The sequence below is a fragment of the Podarcis muralis genome, chromosome 6 (genome assembly GCF_964188315.1).
Source record: "Podarcis muralis chromosome 6, rPodMur119.hap1.1, whole genome shotgun sequence".
NCBI classification, from domain to species: domain Eukaryota; kingdom Metazoa; phylum Chordata; class Lepidosauria; order Squamata; family Lacertidae; genus Podarcis; species Podarcis muralis.
The window spans coordinates 38,172,849-38,190,181 of NC_135660.1; the positions used below are offsets into that span (position 1 = coordinate 38,172,849).

The following is a 17,333-nucleotide window of genomic DNA, read 5'->3' on the forward strand; positions in this document are numbered from 1 at the left end:
TTACAATAACACAACCCCACAGGTTGAGATCAGATTGATTTTCCTTCCTATATTAGTTACCATCATAAAGTGGTGCTGTGGTCTAAACCACTGAGCCTCTTGGAAGGTTGGCGGTTTGAACCCTCAACAGGGTAAGCTCCCATTGCTCTGTCCCAGCTCCTGCCAACTTAGCAGTTCAAAAGCATGCCAGTGCAAGTAGATAAATAGGTACCGCTGCGGCAGGAAGGTAAACGGCATTTCTGTGTGTTCTGGCACTCATCACGGTCCTCTGTGCGCCAGTAGTGGTTTAGTCATGCTGGCCACATGACCTGGAAAACTGTCTGTGGACAAACGCTGGCTCCCTCAGCCTGAAAGCGAGATGAGCGCTGCAACCCCATAGTCGCCTTTGACTGGACTTAACAATCCAGGGGTCCTTTACCTTTACCTACCTTTTTTACTAGTGTTTTTACTAGTTCCACTTTCATTCACTATGAAAATAATCAAGTATGACTCAAGCTATGACACTGCGGGGGTTGTGCACCTACTTACCTGTAAATAATGCTGTTTACAGCAAAGGTCACACCATCAAATGAATTTGCTACCACCAAAAAGTTATCTTCTCCAACTGAAAAGAACTCCCAATCCACAGCACTGCAGCAGAAACCAACCAAACAAGAAGAGATTACAACAGCGGGATAACTGCCTGGGAAAACATCCTCTTTCCATTTACTATTTAGAATACATTTTTTAAATCATTTACCAAAATCAGGCTATTTTAAGAGAAGTGAGCGTTTTCATCTTTCTATTATACATTTTGACCACCTAGATCAATTTAAGAACACATTTTGGACTGCAGTCTTACAATTTTTTAAAAAAAGAATCAAAACATTCTGGCAGACCGAAACACATTCCATTATCAAAATGACACAATGCTGGTGTTTTCAGCAATACATAAAGGAGGCACCTGTAGGTAAGAATGTCCTGGAACTTGACAAACATCTGTGCAGTGATGTTAAGCTCGTAGATGGAAGAATTGATGGCAAAGCTGTTGTTTGGGGCAACAATTGTACTGTCATAGCTGTTTGCCAGAGCGAGGAAGACCCTGTCTTGGATCTGGAAGACTTCCCAGTCAGCAGCACCAAAAGTCTAGACCAAAAGAGAAGGCGTGAAGAAAAGCTTTTCAGAAAACTGCAGAAGAATGCATCCAACACAATACATGGAGGAGAATAATCCAGACCTCAACTTCCCCTCTGGGAAGCCGTTCAGCATATGCACATCAGTTTCCATTAAAGCAGGAGTGAGGAACCTCAGGCTTGGGGGCCAAATTCAGCCCTGTAGGCGACTCTGTCTAGGCCTCAAGGTGCTATCTAGGCTGTTCACCCTCTCCAGGCCAGGCCCCACTCTGGCCTTGCTCCATCCCATTCTTGAGAGTTTTTGCCTTGCTAGAATATGTCCTTGAATTGTGTCTGGATGGAGAGATGTATGTAGAACATCTCATGTACATTGATTGAATGTAGCCTACTGCACAAAGGCAAGAACCACACTGTTGCTCCACCTACTTTTTGCCTGTGGCCACACCCACCACTGGTATGTGGCCCCCAGAAGCTGACCCATGAGTGAATGTGGCCCTTAGGCTGAAAAAGGTTCCCCATTCCTGCATTAAGGGCTTCTACATACAGTAAGAATTTTATTAACACCACTGTCATAACCTTTTGGCGACAAGCAGTGCAGACATCATTCTTTTAGGCTGGATTTTGAACACTGATTTTGCCAGTAATTGAATGACAAACCACAATTGCTTGCATACCCAATTCTTCTCTCTCTCAATAAAGGCTGAGGGTAGTGTGTGTAAGCCTGGGATGGGGAACCTGCAGCTTTCCAACTGGACTCCTAATTCCTACCAGCCCCAGCCATGAAGCTATGAAGAGCCAAAGGCTACTCATCCCTGGTGTAAGGTGATTGGGATACTGCCACTGGCACTTATTGCCCAGTTCCTGTGACCTCTGCTCATGAAAATAAAAGAAAACTCCAACCGCCAATCCATCCACCAAATGCCCAAGCCATTTTGGAAGCATTTTTTGCTTGGGTCCCCCCCCCCCCCCATTTTTGGTTGTTGTTTTTTAAAAGGTGAATGCTTTTCTTCTTTTCCATATTAGTGCTCATATTGCCTTTTAAAAAGGTAAATTCTACCAAAATTAAAATGGGCTACCCTCCTCCCCTGCCACTCTCACTCAAAAACCATTTCTTTCTTCCTGCTCTAGCAATGACGTTTCTCCCCTGCAGCCTGGTGTACAAGAGGGTTTGAGTAGCCACGTAACTCTTGCAGAAGCAGACCTAGCAGTTAGTTAGCAGTGAGAAGGAAGGTCTGGTGTGGGTCCCAATTTTAGAAAGCTGTCCAGATATGTTGGCCTGTTCATTCACTTGGTTTTTACTTGGAAACCCCTTGGTGTTCACAATTATGAAGAATGCAAAACCACGTTCCATTCTGCTTCCTGCCCAGCTGGGTTCCATTGGAGATATTGCTAGCAGAAGGTCTGGCAAATGCTTCTTCCTGCTCTCTTATTTCATGCATGACATTCCCTTGCACTAGGACATTATCTTAGTAGCAGCCCTACTAGGGACAAATGTAACTCAGTCCTCTGCTCTTAACTAGTACCACAATTTCCAGAGCTGTGTTAAATGGTGCATGCAAACCCACCCATTTTCTAACATAGCTCACGTGAAATAGGGTTGCCTTTACTGAACATCTACACTGATCTATGGGTGGTCTCAATGAGGCAATGGTCTTTCCTCCATTGCAATACTTCGTAGGCTGTTGCTTAATGGTAGAGCATCTGCGTTGCCTGAAGAAAGTGTCTGGCTCAACCCCTGGCAGATTCAGGTAAGAATGGGAAAAGCTTCCTCTCTGAAATCCCGGAGAGCTGCTGCTAAAAGCACTGAGTTAAATGGACCAAAGGTCTGGCTCAGTATAGAGCAGTTTTCTATGTATTTATGAAGGAACGTAGCCAGAAAATATTGTGCCAAAGCTGAAAATCCATGTAAATTCTTCAAAGTTCCTTGAGACTGGAACTTGACTGCATTCACACAGCAGTTTATTCCATTTCCCTAACTGTTAATTTGAGCTTTCACGTGGCACTAAAAGCAAGCCCTTCTGGAAATAATAATAATAATAATAATAATAATAATAATAAATTTTATTTATATCCCGCCCTCCCCTGCCGAAGCTGGGCTCAGGGCGGCTAACAACATTCTAAAACATTCATTATAAAATTAATCAAATCAAATTAAAGTCAAATTAATGGCAACCATCTAGCAAAATTCTGTGCAGATTGCCGGTTGCCAGAGGAGGGGGTCAGGCTGCGCCCTGACCAAAGGCCAAAGGCATATACTATACAGTGCAAATATAGCACCCATCTCCATGTAATTTGCTTCCAGGGGGGGGGGGAACCCTGCTTGCAAACAACATGGAAACGATCTATGAACTTGCTCTATATTCCTAGAAGTGGCTTTTTCCTTGTGTGGAAGTTCAAATATAATGCAGAAATTAACAATTAGGGTAATGGGGAAATGGAATAAACTGCTGTATGGATGCAGATTTAAGAGTCCCAGAGGCAGCTTGCTTGCCAGAAAAATCCATGTGCATTTTTTATCCCAGTGAAGCATTTTCCAATAGCTTTCCATCATAAGGAATCATTCCTAAAGCATTATTCCATGAAGGTTTTTTGTTGGCTCCAGGGAAGGAACTGTATCAGCCCCTCCTCTATCTTGCTGATCCCCACTTGCCTGAGCCTCTGGCCCAAGCGCTGCCATTTTTTTTTTTTGTGAGGCTCAGCAGTGGTGACCTCAACTGCCTCACAGAAAGAGGAAGGTGAGGCCAAAAGTGTCTCTCTCTGGGCCAGCGGGATGAGCACTGCAGAATGGCAAGACCAAGAACAGCTGTGACATTGCCATGGCAACCGGAATGCTCTCCACCACAGCTGCCATCTCCAGCTGGGAAGCTGGCCTGGTTGCCAGGGCGACTGAGATGTGCCTCAGTAGTAACACAGGAGCAGGGGGACTTGTGGGAAGGAACTGCACATGACGAAGCATGGAGGCCCAAAGGGAGCAGGAGCCAGGAAGGAGAGCCATGTGATTCCTGAGACCACGGGCAGCAGGTGGGGAACAGGGAAGTAGCAACTCCCTTCATCTGAACTGAAGTGGCCCGAGGGTGAGCTCACCCTGACATCAGGACGGGCAGCATGCCCTATCTCGCTACTTTATTGCCTGCCTTAGACAACCTGCTCTTTTTTGCCTTCAAACAGTTTAGCAAACTCATTCAGGCAACAGCTGCTGACTGGAGTGGCTCATAAGTCCCAGCAGATGGCTAGCCAAGCTCAGGATGGGACAGAGAAAAACCTATTGCATTCGAAGAAGTAAAAAAAGCCAACTTTTCAATGTTGGAGACTTCAATTCCTATCAGCTCCAGCCATTATGGTAGTTACAGTTCAAAATATCTGGAGGGCATCAGGTTGCGGGGGGGGGGGGGGAGCTAAATTTTATTTGCCATTTACCCGTCCCCCAATAAACTTGATCTCTAATGTTACAGATTCCAACAACTTAAAAAAAACACCAGCTATATAACTTCATATGACCAATTAGCATACTCAGTGATGCTGCTGATCAGCACTAAGGGAAAAATAAATCAAGGAAGGATGAACCCACACTTTTATTTTGCAGTCCCATTAAAACAAATAACACAAAAGTTGGTATATGGTGACTCAAGACAACCTGCACTATGAGGGGGCTACAGACAATAGATTGCACAATGCACATCTATACTTACATCCCCCTGATCTGCAGTCACATCTGCATGTACAGTTTTCATTACCTGAATGCAACAGACTTCACTACTGACATATATGAATGGAAGGGAAATCTTTGGCTATGCCATTTTGGTGGCAGCGGCAGCATTCAATGCAGCTTCATGCATACAGAACTGTGTATAAAAATCAGCACACCCACCCTCCCTATGCCTATATAGGGTATATCCACTGAGGTGTTCAGAGCAAAATACATTGCCCAAGCAATCAAACCATTACATTGGTTTTTCCTACTCAGTATCTTACCAATATTGACTGGAAGAGCTGGAAGGCTCCACTGAGCCAAATGTAGATGTGAGAGTTGATTGTGGTGGATGTTCCATTAAATGTGTTGGCCACCACAAGGAAGGAATAAGGCCCAATGCTGAAAAATTCCCAGTCGTAGGCTCCCGAGGTAGGAATGGTCTGGTTGGCTTCAAAAAGGCCTGTCCTGGCGTTCCACCTGTATATGACACTGTCTATATTGTGGTTATTCCCTAAGGAAGAAAAAATGTCAGACGTCAAGGACTGACCTCAAGGTTTTTATCTGAAAAGGAGAGTCAAGTGAGAGGCTTGTTGTTGTTGTTGACAAGCTGAAGGAAATGACTGTCTGGTTTTTGACTAGATAAAGAACCAAAAAAAGGAGCTAATAATTCAATTCACCTGAAAAGATTTCAAAAGACAATGGAATTTTTGCATGGGATGGAATGTATAGCATTCCATAAATAAGCCTACATGGGGCTGGGAGTCATATGCTCTACATCCCCTCTGATGTGAGCTTCTCCCTCCTCCATAATAAAAAATATAGTAATGACACCCTAAATCAGCTGCCTGAGGCCTGCCTAATGGCAAGGCTGGACTTGGAAGAGAGTAAGGCATTACACAAATGAGGAATAAAGAATTTGGTCAGCTAAGCATTAGATTTTAATCATAGCCACTACCACCATTTTTCTTTTTACAAAAGCAAGTGAGGGACCCAGAACAAATAGGACTGGTTTAATAGCATTTACTTCCATATTGTACCTGTTTACTTCATACTAAGGCTGAAACTATACATTTTAATTTTTCTTTCCACACAACACATTTTAGAAAAACAGTTCTTTCCATGGATTATGTTAACAGACTCCACTGGGTGGCAGCAAATGGCCATTTCATGGGCACTCCAAATGATTTTGGATCCCCAAAAGCTTCCAGGAGGTTCCACTTTAGTTTGGAGGCCAGGCTTGCAAGCCATGCTAAGCCCAGGGCAATCATGTGAGTGCGCAGCCTCTGAGAGAGGTGGTTGCGATTTCTGTGCTGCTTCCCAATTGTTCTGCTGCTGCATTGAGCTAAATGAAGCTCTAGTTGCCTTGATGCGTTGGGCAAACCCAAGCCTGTGGCTTAGCTATGTTCAGGCTTTGACTTTTTGGCTCATAGTTTGTGAAGTGTAAGCCATGCCAAGTGACAAACCATTCTGGTGGTTTGGAGGAATGTTGCAGAATTTTAACCTAGATGCCTGAAATCTAAACTACCAGCCACGTTTTCAACCAAGGTTTAGCATACAGTTTGTGGGAAACTAAGAATCAGTTGTTTGTTCTCAGGGGCTGGGCTGAGGACCCAGGCACAGCTCCAGAGTCTGGCCTTGTGGGGGACCTGATAAGGCCCACACTCTAGCAGGGGACCCATTTCCCTGCTGAAAATACCTCACAAAGTTGCTATTCGTTACTGTGCAATTTTAGGCGGGGGGACAGAAACCACGAGGGGGTGATTTTCAGCAGGAAAACAACATAGGGGCAAATGGTTATAAATAAATAAATGACGACAATGACATCCTGCCATGTTGCAATCTCACTCTGGATTGAGGACCCCCATGGTTGCTTTCATAAATCCAGATTTTTAAAATGTCTCTCTTAACACTGCATAGGCCCTGACACACAAAGAAAGCATCCGTTTGTTGCTGGGGTCTAAATATGTGTAACCACATACTAAACACAGTACAGATGCAAATATGAAAAAGCTGGTGCAAAATGAAGCAGACACCCACTGTTTAAAAATGGTTTTAGCCAATAGGAATTATTAATTTAAAGAGGACACAGAGCTCTTGGAAGTGAATTGCTGAGCAGCCTCTGAACCCTGGCAGGTGGGGGCAAAAGAGGAGTGCAACTCATTATTTCCCTACAAAAACTCTTGATTAACACCACAAGGGAAGGCTGCAGTCAGTTGGACTGCTGATTGCAATAGCTACAGTGACAGCAGCTTCAGTGATCCCTTGCAGTATCTATCTTGGTTGAAGAGTCACTTCTGGTGGAAGAGTCTCCTAAGAACCCAAACCTAGATGAATGAGACCAAGAATCCACCTAATCCAGTATCCTGCTTTCCACAGTGGCCAACCAGATGCCTCCATGCAGTAGCTCTCCCCCGAGCAACAGTGGTTTAGTGGAGACTGGCAGACCTATCCCTATACACATTCATTTAATCCCCTTTGAAAGTCATCTAAGATACTTGTCCTCTGTGTTTTGCAAGCCAGGCATAGACTAGATAGCTAGATAGATATAGATAGATAGATAGATAGATAGATAGATAGATAGATAGATAGATAGATAGATGATAGATAGATGATAGATAGATAGATAGATAGATAGATAGATGATAGATAGATGATAGATAGATAGATAGATAGATAGATAGATAGATAGATAGATAGATTAAATTAATTAAGGGGAGCTCATCACGGCATTTCCATGCCAAAAGTTGCACCTGTTGACTTGATGCATGCCACTCAGCTGTTAAGAGGAACAGAACATATGTAAGGAAAGCAGGTGCAAGCCAGGTGGTTCTGGCTGTCCAATGGCAAAGGGAAGGGATTTTGCACATGCCAATTGGTGTCACTGTACATTGGCAACTAGATACCTTTTCTATGATTAGCCACTGCGAGGAAGGCCTCTCCATCAATGACAAATGCCTCCCAGTCTCTAGCACTGTATGTGTTGATCCTCTGGTACACAGTGAATTTCTCCTTTCTGTAGTTCCACTTGTAAATCACAGAAAACTCTTGACCCCTTTCATTTGCTTCAAAATTTGCCACTGCAAGGAAAATCTGAAAAACAAGAAGCTACAACAGCTCAGTCTCTCTTCTTGCACACAACAATCCATATATTCTGCGTGAAATCGTTACTGAGGTTACTGAGTGGTCCCACCCTCCATATTTTTCCAGTCTGGCCCCATCAGATTTCTTTCTTTTTCCAAAACTGAAATCTGCACTGAAAGGTCACAGATTTTCCAACATTTCACACATCCAAGCTGCTGTGACGGAGGAACTGAAAGCAGTACGAAAAGAGGAGTTTTCCAGAAGTTTCCAACAGTTCTAGAAATGTTGTCAACGGTGCATTGTATCAGAGGGGGCCTAGTTTGAAGTCCTGTAAGCACAGCAGGTTCTTTTCCAGAGAGGAAAAACTCTCAAAATGCGAAAATATGCTATCCTTTCCCCCCACCCCACCCTAGACCACACATACTTTATTTGGAATATTTATTGGGCACACTCCATAAAACGCTCTCAGAATTTCCTACAATAAAATAGTGAAACCGCTACAGAAGCCATATTTCATAAATAGCAATAGAGCAAGACACAGCAGTGCAATGAAAGTCAGCTTTGAAAAGCTCTTGCACTTTGCCACCAAACATCTCTGGTATGAGATTCTTGGTCTGCTAAAGTCTTCTAGCACAGCCTATTCCAAATATCTTCTTCTAGAGAAAGTGTGGGGATCTTTTTCTGGCCAGAGGTCTGGATCTCTTCTCCACCCTGGCAGGCCAAAGTTGACAGGTGGGCAGAGCTGCCCACCTGCCCAACACCTGACATACTGATGTCATGTGATGTTTCCCTTTGAAGTATCATGAAGGTTTGAAGAAGCGGGGGGGGGGGGCATTTGAAAGCCTTGATCAAGGCACATGCTGACTATCAGCTGATGGGCGGGTAGGAGTGTGCTTTCAAACACAGCCCCCTCCATGCTTCAAACTGCAGAGTTCTGAAGGAAAAGCACAAGGGGGAGTTGAAACTGATGGGTGGAGAGGAATACACCTTTCTCAATCAAAGGAATTCCTACCCTTGCTGGCCAAATGGTAAGGAGTTTCTCCCATCCCTGTTCTAGATAAATAAGAATACCAGTATGGAGGTGTGGAGGAATTATATCTATATCCATTTCAAATCTATATCTCTATATTTATTTGTGTTTGAAGGGGGAAATGTGTTGTGACCTTTATCAAAGTGCCTTGATTTGTCATGGTGTTGCAAGCCTACATAGTAGTAGTTCTTGGGGACAGGTTATGACAGAGGAGAGAGAGAGATAATTATCACTTTACAAATGTATTAGGTGGGGCCTGGATCAGGTAAATTTAATCCGATCGGTCTGGATGACAGTAGATTCTTAATGGCTTAAGGTTCCAATTCAGTTGGGAGTGGACTGTCAGCTGGGGGGTTAACTGCCAGGTAAGGAACTGGTAAGGGCGGTGTGAGAAAAAGACCAGAAAGCAAAGCTGATGGGAATAGTGGAGTATCCAGTAATACTGAAAATTAACTTACAATTTACCTTTTTTCCGATAGTAAAGAATTTCCAGGACTGGGCTTGGTAAGTGGGGATATTTTGGTATGCCACAAATTTCTCATCCGTCCATTTGTAGATGGCTGACCCTGGAGGAGTGTACCGATTAGCAGTAGCTGCAAAGAGTCCCACGTCAGGGATGACAAAGACCTCAATGCCCATGGTTTCAGAATTTGTAGCTAAACTCTGGTATTCTTCCAGATAGTCCAGTCTTTCTTCAACTATGAAATCAAATGGCATTAATAAGGGGATTCTGTAGGCAGAATGATCCAGCAGAATTAGCATTCCTGAGATTTATCTTCTCCTCCCTGCCCCTTCTGTGACCCTCTTCCTTGGGTCTTCTATCTGCCCTGAATTTCATTCCTTCTGGTTTCCCTTACCCCTGATTCTATTCAAACTTACCTTTCACATTTAGATCTAGCTTCTCTGCCATAGCTATCAACCTTCCCTTTTTTGGCGGGAAATTCCCTTATTCCAGCGCCGTTTCCCGCTGCCTCCCGCTGCTATCCCGGATTGTTAGATATCCTGTAGACTGTCCCTGGGACAGGTGAGGCTGCTGATCCCTTATTTTCGAGGCTGCTGATCCCTTATTTTCAAATCTGAAAGTTGACAGCTATGTTCTCTGTTCAGATGCCTATAAGCCAGTTTAAACATGGTGCCTTAGCACCTCTCAGCATGTTTGCACTTCTATCTCATTGACGTCTATACTGCCTTGGTCATGTTCTGCTGGCAGACCAACCTTGCATTACAAAGATGTCTGGAAACATAACATGAAGGCTGGCAAGATTAACACCGCCATGAAAGAATCCCTCACAGATGACCACAGCACCTGGAGACAGGCAGTCAGGTTGTGCATCCACAGAAGTGACCAGAAGAGGAATGACTGCTTGGAGGAGCGCAGAAAGAAGAAATGCCATGCTTTACCTGCACCAGCATAACTGAACACCCTCATCTGCCCCAGCTGCAACAAAACCTGTCTTTCCCATATTGGTCTCTGCTGCCACAGCAGGTGCTGTAATTCCCCAAAGGTTTGACTTCACCCCCAAAGGCACACTCCTGCATTGTCTCCCGAGACACACAAAGGCCAACCAATTCGTTATTTATTGTTTGTAAGCCGATTTGAGATTCATTTGAATGAAAAGTGGAACAGAAATACAACCAATCAATCGGTACCCAGAAAGGCTTACCTTCTAGCAAGGAAATCCATTTATCCCCGCTGCATATAAATAGCCCTTTCTGAGCAGCATTAAACCAGAACTGACCACTTTCACTTTTGGTACAGGGAGGGCGAGACCCCAAAGTCACCTTCATGTCTGCTTCTGGATGATAACAGTAAAACACACACACACAAGCAAATTAGCAGCAAATAAATACTTGCTCTGGCACTATGAGAAATGCAATTATAGATATCAATACGCAACTGCACTGGATTATGTGAGATAATGCTTGACTACAAACATGTTTTTCTCTGTGTTCATTTGCCACTGGACAAGTATGGTCTTTGATTTTTAAGGGGGGGGCGTTTCGAGAATGAGTTATAAACAGTGAATGGCCTTTTAGGCTTCTTCCACGTGAATAGTTCACTTTTTGAATAATAAAAATTATATGTTATGGGGATGTGGCGTCAGGATTTTAAGGATGCTTAGGTGGGGCATGGCCAAAAAAGGGATGGGAACCACTGGTCTAGCGGATGAAGTCACCAAATAAGCCATGGTAAAGGCAGGCTGCTGGGTTCACACATAACACCAAGCTATAGTTAAAACAAACCAAGATTCATAAGCAAAACAACAAACCACCACTTCAGATTGTGGTTTTGTTGGTGGTGTGTGATAACAACCAAATCTTCTGCAAGGGAACAGTTCATCTAGAAACACTCCGGGTATAATGTTTCATTACACCATAAACTAAGCAATGACAGTTGGCTTAATTAGGAGCTTGCACTGTGGAACTGTTGTTGAAAATTCCCCTTGGGAATTTTCCTATGGAATCCCACAGTCCCATTTTGTCCCTCGTAGCTCTTTAACATCTTTACATAAAACCACTTGGAGAGTTCATCTGAGGATTCAGAAGTAAATGTCACCAGTGGGCTGATAACACTCAATTATATCTCTTCGGCAACCTTGACCACTGGCCATGGTGGCTGAGGCAGACAAGAATCATAATCTTCTACAATGTATACAATTTCTTCTCCCACATATACACACTACTGGATGGTAAGATTTGCAGGAGAGGCTCTGCTCCGAGTCTTGCCAGCCTCTGAAGTCAGGCAGGTAGGGATAAGGAGCAGGGCCTTCTCTGTGGTGACACCTTTCCACTAGTAAACGGCAAAGCAGGCATATGTTGCTGTCATCAAAATATAAGCAAGAAATATTGTTTTGCATTTGATAACAGAAACACTGTACAATGTTTTTGTTTATTAACGGCATTTGTCCTAAGATACAAAGTTTTCTGGGCAGCTTAAAGCAATATATTATGTATATCAGTGAAAAGGTCTGCAAGGAAGAAAGGTTCATTAACTACAAGGAATCAGTCTCACAATTTTATTGAAGGGGGAAACGAAACAGAATAGTATTATATGACAAAAGTGAAACGTACCCTTCTATTGCTGCAAGTCAATCAGCCCAGATCTGTTCTAACTCCAGGCTCTCTCTCTGCGTTTGGAAGGGTTACCAGCTTGTTCTACTCTATAGTTTCCTAATGCAAGTTGTTGGAAGCCCCTCAAAACCTATTTTGTTTGTTTTACTGACCGTAAGGGTATTTCAGCAGCCCATTGCCCGCTGGTTTCACGGGGAGATCCTGCAGAATTTTAGGGATGGAGAGCACTGCTAGATTAAAGTTCATGCCAGTGCACATCCTTGAGGTAGCATCAGATCCTGGCAACAGGACCAGCTGCCTTAGCAAGCCCTGAAAAGAGAGGAAGACAGACTAGGGAATGAAATCAATCAGGGTTGTTGGAAGACCATGGTTGGTATGCTTAGAACATTGATTTTCTTTCTTTCTTTCTTTCTTTGTTCAGTTGATGAGCTTAAGCCCATTTGAAAAATCATGGGCCCCAATTTTCATATGTGTGGGGAGCAACTGTGACTCATCAGTGACAGGGGGAAACTACCTTTCAGGTGCTCAGGGCAGCCTCTTCATATTGCTCTATGTGTTAGTGGGCTATTGAATCTGCCATTGAACATTGATTCCAGGGCTGAGCTCAGATGTTCCAAAGAGTCTCTGCTCAAAATAAGTTCTGTGCTGCTGGCCTTTATTCTTTATTCACAAGAGCAACTTCTCACCAATGTGTACATGATGGGTGAACAAGTATGGTATATGAGCAATAATTCTTTGACTAATCTGTCCTTTTACTATCCACATTAACGTTGAGGGTAATAGGGAACACGAGAGAAATTATGACACTTTGTTACGTTGACCTTGTTGAAAGTGTATGGCTGAATTATACACCACAGTGTAGATGCAGATCAAAGCAACATTTCATGCACAAACATACTAGGTCTTCATGGAATGCCGGATATTAAGGAGCACTTGCCTTTCAAACAACAGTATACTACCCCATGTTAACATTGGTTTGTAATTAAACACTTCTGCAATGGTTACTCTGTCACTTTGACAGGGATTAAACTGTTACTGAAGCTAATGTGGAAATAATCTTCTACTGGTGGAGGAAAACCCACACCCTGTAATCTAAGAAAACTTACTATTCCATATTTTCTTGAACTAAGGATCTAGCTATACGTTATTTAACATAGGTATGTAACAAAAACCTGCTGGGTTTGTCTGAGGAGGGAGATTAGGAAAAAAGCACGCATGTGCAGTTGTTTTAAGAGTGTGGTTATTTTCATTCACTTCCAATAGGTTTCACTTCAAATAAGGGAATGACTATTCAACCAGTCTGTGGAGTATAATGTCCTCAGGGGCACATTTAGAAGCAGTGAGCTGGCAGAAACAGAGGTGCTAGGAGTGGGGGCTGATCCATTTGGGCAAATGGGAGACTGTCCCACCAGCCTCAATCTGCATTCAGCCAGCCCCCCACCTGCCCTGCCTTCTTTCTTACTACTAGTCCTGGAGGTGGCTCTGGCTGCCAAGTTCCTCCTCTTCCTCCTCAGAGCTGCCCCCTTTGGAACTCAGCAGGGAGAAGAGTTGGCTCTGCTCATCAGTGGCTCTGCCTCTATCTACTGTTGGCCGCTATGACTTATGAGTATTCCTGAGAAGTGAGCATGTGAAATCTACTTCAGAAAGGGGAGCAAGAGACAAAATTCCTTGGACTTGCAGATGGTGTCCCTGCATGCTACATGTCTGGCACTCAATTTGCCTAGAACAAGGGAACCTCTGAACCTCCAGATGTTGCTGAACTCCCATAATCCTTTGTCATTGACCACGATGGCTGGGTTGACAGCTGTAGTTCAGCAGCATGTGGAAGCCCAAAGGATTCCCACACCTGGTCTAGAATGACTGCTTCCCCTATGCCTCTCATTCATCTATAAGTCTTTTGGGACAGTAACTGGATCCTTTTTATGGCTTTCCTGCACTAGTTTCTCTCTCTAAATGTACTCTCAGCATCTCAGAAACAATTTGCCAGACCCCCCATCTTCCAATTATCCCCTTAGAGCCAGTTCTAGCACTCCCCCAATGCACCTCTTTCAGCCACCCATCCTGAGCACACACCCACACCCTCGGTGCAAATAGTTTGGCTTTTCACTCTCTTTAAGTTTGAGATGTACGCTTCAGGCTGTTTTGTCATAATCTGAATTTAATAAATCATTTGTAAGTGCAAGATGAAGATCAGCATAAATCACTTCAGCTAATGTCTTCTTCATTTCCTGTTTGTTCTACCTGATCTTGCAAAGACTCTTTTTGACTACAATGGAAAGCATTTCAAGAAAACATTATTTTTTTAAAAAATGAACGATTGTTGACCTTTAACCATCGCAAAACATTAAGAAAGGGATAGGTGGTTTTGTCGCAAAGATGTACTCAGAAACAAATCACGTTTTCTGGGATGCAAAAGTGTGGGAGTTTTGGCAGTCAAACCTAACAATGCTAGTTAGTAAATGAAGGGGTTAAGGACCACAGAGCTGTAAATTTCTAGAGAAGGCACACTCACAATGACTTGTTACATTTGTGTGTGTGGATTCACAGTGCTCTGAGCCTCGTTTCGATATACCGTGTACGTTCTGTAGGTTTTGTAACTTGAACAAACCAAATGGAACACATCTCATAGCCAAAAAACCCTCCTTAATGCAGGAAAACCAGAGCATGTCCAACAGTCCCTGCTTGAAAACTTCCACGGATAGTTCACCACCCCTCTAGGTATCTCTCCAGTTTTTAAACTAATTTGGCTGATAGGCCATTTTCAGGCATAATTCAAAGTGGTGATGCTTCCCTTTTAAACCCCTAAATAGTCTGGGGCCCAGATATCTGGAGAGTGGTTTTCTTTTATATGAACCTTTGTGATTGCTAAGGTGATAATTGGAGGCCCCTGCTTAAAATTAGGGATGGCCAAATACATCAATTTCATTATCTCATTTGTCCAGTTTTAAGTTCAGTTCTCCATATTTCTACATCAACTTGTGATTATTACTTTCTAAAGTCGTCCTGAAAACATAGCAGCATTTTAGTGCAAATTTCTCCCAAATACACATTTTGTATGCAGTTTTGCCTAATATACACATTTTTGCAAAGCATTTTCACCTATGCATTTTTGTATGCTACTTTAAGTAGCATACATATGAATTTATATGCACAATTTACCCTAGTGTGTGCATTTTTGTACACATTACTTGGCTGGAGAACTGCGTTGCAAAATCTGGAGAAGTGTGAATTAGCTAAGTCTACATTTGATTGCAAGCTGAATCAAATTTCTCTCCCATCCCTACTTAAAAATCCCTCTGCCTTCTGAAATGAGGTTGGTGATGACAGAAGAAAGGGGTCCCACCCCTTTTCCTGGTCCTTCTGGCAGCCCACACATCGTATGTTCTCCCCAGAGAGCCTTGCCTGGTACTGAATTAGATGTCCTTCCCGCAGCAGACATTTTTATTTAGTCAGCCTTTCCAACATGGCAGCTGGTTTTAATCCAATAAATTTTATTGGTTGCTGCTAGTTTTTATTACTCTCTTTAGGTTTTTTACAGTTCCATCATTGTTAAGTGATATCTATAGCGATCTGAAATTGTTTTAACGACTATTATGAGCCACCCTGGAAGTTTTGTTAAACTGCAAGTGGCGTAGACATTTTGAAAAAAAATAAAAATAAAATCCCCACAGAAGGCTGGGGATTCTCATTATTTCTGTATATCTGTGTTCTCTTCAGATATCACATGGACCAGAGATGAATGAAAGTGTTGGTTCTGGCTTCTCTCCATTTCTTGTTTTTCCAGTTTCCAGTTCTCCACATATAGCACACATTTGCATTTTTAAAAAAAGTTCTAATGAAAATTCGGTAACATTTTACTGCACATTTCTCCTAATATGCACATTGTTTTGTGCAATTTTTCCTCATACACACATTTTTTGCAAAGCAATTTCTGTAATATAATGCACTTTCATATATCTTTCTCACCAATACATGTATTTATATGCACACTTTAACTTAGCATAAGCATTTTGTGCACATTACTTGGCTGGAGAACTGTAATGCAAAAACTGCTGAAGTGTGAATTTCAAAGGGTGGCTGTGTTCCGTTTCACATTTTGTTTCGGAAAATTTCTGCAAGTTTGCCTTGAAATGGTAACTGAATCCAATTTCTGCCCCATCCCTATTCTTGACTCATCTTTCTTGTCTTAGAGGTTTCTGTGTCTTTCTGCCTGTGATTTTTGCTATGAAAATCTTTGGCTATCAGATTGGCTTTCCTTTGGCTTTGTAGCCTTATTATCAGCTTTTATCTTGCCCATAATTTTTGGGCATGGAACACTCAGATCATCCTTCCCAAAGGCTGAGTTATCTTGAACCAGACGCTTCTCTGCTCCTGTCGGCTTCTTTTCACAAGTTAGTTTTAAAAGAAGGGAAAATGGAATTTTATCTCTCACTCAATCGTGTCTCCCAGTCCCAGCCACACACGGTATTATGTATCTGTTGCAATGTCTGCTCATGAAAGCCTACTGATCTATCTGAGAAAATGGCTAAAAATTATCGCCAGCAACCCAGAAATGAACAGAAGCTGTTCAATGTATGCATCTGCTGTTTATCTGGAAATGCTACAAGAGAGAGGGAAAGCCAAAGCATTCCTAGCAGATTAGTACCACGACTTCCATCAGTGTGATTCCCTCAGGGTCTGTTCTGAAGTTGGTTTGATCTTTATGCAGAGCTTTGCATACTCCAGAGTTTTATGAGGCCTGCACAGAACATGGCTGATGGATGTCACAGAAACTCTTAACGCAGACCACTTTTTATCAATATCTCACCTCACAGCCTACATAAAATTGTCACATCCCCTGTCACAGGGTACCCGTGTTGGCTTGAAAAGCAGTGAAGGCTGTCTCTCTAGGGCAAATGGGGCACTGACCCACCAACCTCAGTCTGCCTTCAGACCACCCCACCTGTCTGCCTTCTTACTTACTGTACAAATAGTCTAGAGCAGTGGTTCTCAACCTGTGGGTCCCCAGATGTTGTTGGACTACAACTCCCATCATCCCTGAGCTCTGGCTTTGCTAGCTAGGGATGATGGGAGTTGTAGTCCAACAACATCTGGGGACCCACAGGTTGAGAAAGGCTGGTTTAGAGGGTGGCACCAGGGGCGGAGGAAGGGGGGTGCGGTGGGTGTGGGCTGCCTCGGGTGTCACCACTAATGGGGGTGACAAAATGCTGGGCAGCATTCACCGTGGGGCCTGCAGCATGCCCGAGTCATGCGTTTCTCCTGGAAGGGACACGGTCCACCCAAATGGTCCACCCACTGCCTCCTCTCCAGCTGTAGGGCGGCTGACTGGGAGGAGGCAGGCAGACTC

At 43.3% G+C, this 17,333-nt stretch overlaps 2 protein-coding genes across 2 annotated transcripts in view; both read right to left on the reverse strand.

The window, feature by feature from the left end:
• The window catches only part of LOC114597707 (endothelial protein C receptor-like), a 222,794-nt gene that overhangs the window by 129,354 nt on the left and 76,107 nt on the right, over window positions 1-17,333 (reverse strand). The gene's annotated exons all lie outside the window — the stretch shown is intronic.
• Window positions 1-17,333, reverse strand: part of TSPEAR (thrombospondin type laminin G domain and EAR repeats) — a 36,179-nt gene that overhangs the window by 3,182 nt on the left and 15,664 nt on the right. The window contains exons 5-11 of the mRNA XM_028730853.2: window positions 12,139-12,295; window positions 10,579-10,710; window positions 9,380-9,612; window positions 7,707-7,893; window positions 5,085-5,314; window positions 944-1,125; window positions 529-630 (exon numbers count right to left, since the gene is read on the reverse strand). Coding sequence (XP_028586686.2) covers window positions 529-630; window positions 944-1,125; window positions 5,085-5,314; window positions 7,707-7,893; window positions 9,380-9,612; window positions 10,579-10,710; window positions 12,139-12,295 — 1,223 coding nt within the window. The remainder of the gene's footprint in view (window positions 1-528; window positions 631-943; window positions 1,126-5,084; window positions 5,315-7,706; window positions 7,894-9,379; window positions 9,613-10,578; window positions 10,711-12,138; window positions 12,296-17,333) is intronic.